The sequence below is a fragment of the Sarcophilus harrisii genome, chromosome 3 (assembly GCF_902635505.1).
Source record: "Sarcophilus harrisii chromosome 3, mSarHar1.11, whole genome shotgun sequence".
NCBI lineage: Eukaryota > Metazoa > Chordata > Mammalia > Dasyuromorphia > Dasyuridae > Sarcophilus > Sarcophilus harrisii.
Window position 1 is genome coordinate 595,127,747 of NC_045428.1, and position 3,502 is coordinate 595,131,248.

The 3,502-nt window shown below is 67.0% G+C and overlaps 1 protein-coding gene across 1 annotated transcript; it reads right to left on the reverse strand.

The window, feature by feature from the left end:
• Nucleotides 1-209: 209 nt before the first annotated feature.
• On the reverse strand, nucleotides 210-2,245 carry RPS19 (ribosomal protein S19). The gene is made up of 6 exons (XM_031963258.1): nucleotides 1,881-2,245; nucleotides 1,611-1,681; nucleotides 1,296-1,396; nucleotides 997-1,180; nucleotides 530-584; nucleotides 210-279 (listed from the first exon to the last, which is right to left on the reverse strand). Exons 2-6 carry the CDS (start codon nucleotides 1,679-1,681, stop codon nucleotides 253-255), a joined length of 438 nt encoding a protein of 145 aa, XP_031819118.1. The 5' UTR covers nucleotides 1,881-2,245; the 3' UTR covers nucleotides 210-252.
• Between the last annotated feature and the right edge of the window lie 1,257 nt (nucleotides 2,246-3,502).

Here is a 3,502-nt window from a genome sequence, read left to right on the forward strand (position 1 = left end):
CGGCTTCAGGGGCTGGGCCGGAGGCAGTGGGGGTCTCTGGGGTTCCAGCCCAGTACACCCATGTTAGCCAAGGTGGCAGCTGCAGGTCACAAGGGCCCATGGGCACAGCTGGGGGGAGAGCGGCCGAGCCTGACTCCCACCCCGGAGTCCACCTTCATCCCCAGACCCTCTGGGGGAGAACCTGCCCAACAAAGGGAGGATGCAGACGGTTACGAACAAGGCAATTTATTAATGACTCTGGTGTGGTTTGTCCTAATGTTTCTTGTTGGCAGCTGCCACCTGCAAGAGAGACAGATAAGGAGCCTTGGAGGGCTGCGTACCCCCAGCTCAGCCTCTGCCCCCCTCTGCTCCCACCCAGGCCCAGAGCAGCCCCCACAGTAGGAGCCCAGGGTTGTGGGCACAGGCCCACTAAGAGCACCCAGACAGGAGAGGGAAGAACACAGCACCGGGTACCAGGGACTTGGGGAGTCTAGCTGGGCCATTGGCTTCCCCAGGCCTAGGCAGAACCCAAACTGCCCCCGTGTCTCACCTGTCCGGCGATTCTGTCCAGGTCTCTCTGTCCCTGAGGTGTCAGCTTCCGGCCCCTGCAGAGGAGTTAGGGCATCACTCAGGGGGGGCGCAGGAGACCACAGCTGCGCCCCCTCGCCCCCCAGACCTAAAAGCCCCCAGACTCGAGTCCTGCTGGAGCCATTTCAGCCCAGCCCTGATGGCTATCACAAAACCCTCCATCCACAGAGCTCGTAGGGGAAAAAATCAATTGGGAGAAGTTAATGAGTGGCCTAATGAAAGCCGAGAGTCACTAAGTTACCTTCCAGAGTCCCCAGAGCCGCTGCCAGGGAGGTCGGGATGAGGCAGAACCTCAACCACCCGGCCAGTCTGGGCCAACTGGGGGAGCGGGACCCAGTTCCCAAGTAACCAGACTGCGCCGGTCTCAGCTCAGAGGCACCGGCGGCAGGCCGGGAGACCCCCAGACGCCTCAGGGAAGGGCCCCCTTACCCATCCTGGTCCTTTTCCACCATCTTGAGGCCCTCCAAGGCCTGCAGGACCCTCCTCGCCACGCTCTTGGAGCCTCGGCTGAAGTGGCTGGGCATGACCCCGTTGCGCTGACGCCCCCCGTAGATCTTGGTCATGGATCCCACGCCGGCGCCCCCTCGGAGGTACAGGTGTCTGGCGGTGGAGGCTGCAGGCGGAGGGGAAAGTTGGCCCGGGCCCCTTGGCCCCTGCTTGGGGGCTGCCAGAGGCACCCCAGAAGCCCCGGGGCCCGGCGGCCGCGCCCCTCCCCCAGCCCCACTCACCAGCCCGGGTGTAGAACCAGTTCTCGTCATAGGGCGCCAGCTCCTTGTGTTTGGCCAACTTGACCGTGTCCACCCATTCGGGGACTTTCAGCTTCCCTGACCTGGGGGAGGGGGCGGGGGTCAGGCGGGGTCAGGCCCGGGCCGGCCCCGCACTCGGCGCCCGCTCACTGAGCGCCGCCGCAAGAGCCCCGCTCCCCAGCCGGGGGTGGAGTCCCACGTGCCCCCCCCACAGCCCCGGGGAAGCAAACCCCCCCCCCCCGGGGTCCCGCTCCACAAACGGGGAAACTGAGGCTCGGCGGGGGAGCGCGCACTCACTTTTTCAGGAAGGCGGCCAGGGCCCGGACGAACTCCTGCTGGTTCACGTCCTTCACCGTGACTCCGGGCATCTGCGGGAAGCCGGCCGGGAGGCTCGAGGAGCGCCGGAGGACCGCTCGGGACCCCCCCGCCCCGCAGCCCCCTCCCGCCGCGGCCCCACGTGGGGGAGGCCCCGCGCCTCCCCCCCCCCCACCCCGCCGGGTCCGCCTAGACCGTCCCAGGCCCGCCCCAGGGTCCCCGGTCCCAATTCCTGCCGCAAGCGCCACTCACCGTGCGGGCTCCGCGAGGCCAGCCAGGGGAAAGGGAGAAACGGGGCTTCCCGGCCGCACAAGAGGGGAGGAAAACCTCGCGAGACGCGCTAGTTCCGCCCACCGCGGCTCTCGCGAGAACAGTCCGCGCTCTTCCCTACCAGAGCCGGGCGGAAGTGGCTTCTTCGGCTCCGCCCCTTCCCTCCCAGGAGCGCTAGTGAGGGCGGAAATGCTTCAGCTCTCGCCTCTGCGCCCTCATCCGGCGTTGGCGATTCCGTGCGTCACGTAACTCCTCTGGGTCGAGAGCTCCGCACGTGGCTCGGCGTCCCTTGCCTCAGAGCCTGTGCCTCTGCCGTCCCGCCTTCTTGCCCCCCGATCCTTTCCTTCCTCCTCGGCTCAGGCGCCCCGGCCTTTCCAAGGCCTCCCCGAGCTCGGCCTCCGGGCCCTAACTCTGAGAGCAAACGTGTTTGTAAAGCGCTCGGCGGGGGCCCTGACACCCAGGAGGGGCCTGTCCGGGCCTACCCCGCTCCCGCCCCTCCCACCCGTGCGGGCTCTTCGTGCTTCGGGGCGCACGGGGAGGGGGCGTGGCCCAGGTGACCACGCCCCCTCAGCCTCAGGCACTTCCTGGCTGGCTGACCTTGGCCGGCCGCTTCCCTCCCCTTCCCGCCTCAGTTTCCTCTCTGCGGGGAAACCCCACGTGGGGGAGCCTGGGGGGAAGCCGAGGCTGGGAGGGGGACTCGGGACCTCCAGCCCTGGGCCCGTGGGCACCGGCCGGTTCTCCGGGCCGTGGAGCCAGCAAAGGCAGGCGGACGTGACTGGCTGCCAGGCCGGGAGGCCGCCCGGCGGCTGCTCCTCAACTCCCCCTGCCCCGCTCCTCCCCGCCCCTCCCCCCCCATCGCCGCTGCACGTGACGCCACAGTTATTCTCCCGTTACTTTGTACCCGGATGCATTCGCTGGGCAGTTTTCCTCCTGACACGGAAAGGGGGGCATCACTGACTTGGGGTCCTGGTGGGTACGAGGCCGCAGAGAAAAGGAAGAGACCCAGGCCGCTCTCCCCGGGGACTTGGGAACGCAAGCGTTGGGCCTTCAGTCTGGCTGGGGGCGGGCCGCTGCCCCGCTTGCCTCAGTTTCCTCATCTGTAAAACGAGCCAGAGGAGAAGGAGCCGGCCCCGGCAGGATCTTAGCCCCCAATGGGGGTCACCAAGAGGCAGAAGCGCCTGAAACCCAACGGCCCAGAGAGTCGGGACCACCTAGGGAGGACACACTTGGGAAAGGGAAAGCCCGAACAAAGGCTCTGTCTGCAGGCGGGCGCTTAGCTGCCGTCTGAAGGGTGCTAGTGGCAGCAGGGCAGGAATGGCCCCGCTCCCCGAAGTCACTGAAGGAACAGCCAGGAGGCCTGCTGGGGGCCAGGGCCCTGTACCTGCGAGGACTGAGGGGGGAGCCAGGGCCCTGTACCTCCGAGTCCTAGAGGCAGCAAGGGCCGCAAAGGTAGCCGGGCAAGAGAGAATCCATGGAAAAGGGTCAGACCTGTGCCCTTTTCCCAAGGAAGCACGTTGGCCCCCATGTTTTGGATTATGTACCTGAGGACCTCAGGGCAGGAGTTCTTAAGGTCCCGCCCACAACCTGCATTAAAAAGGGGTTTG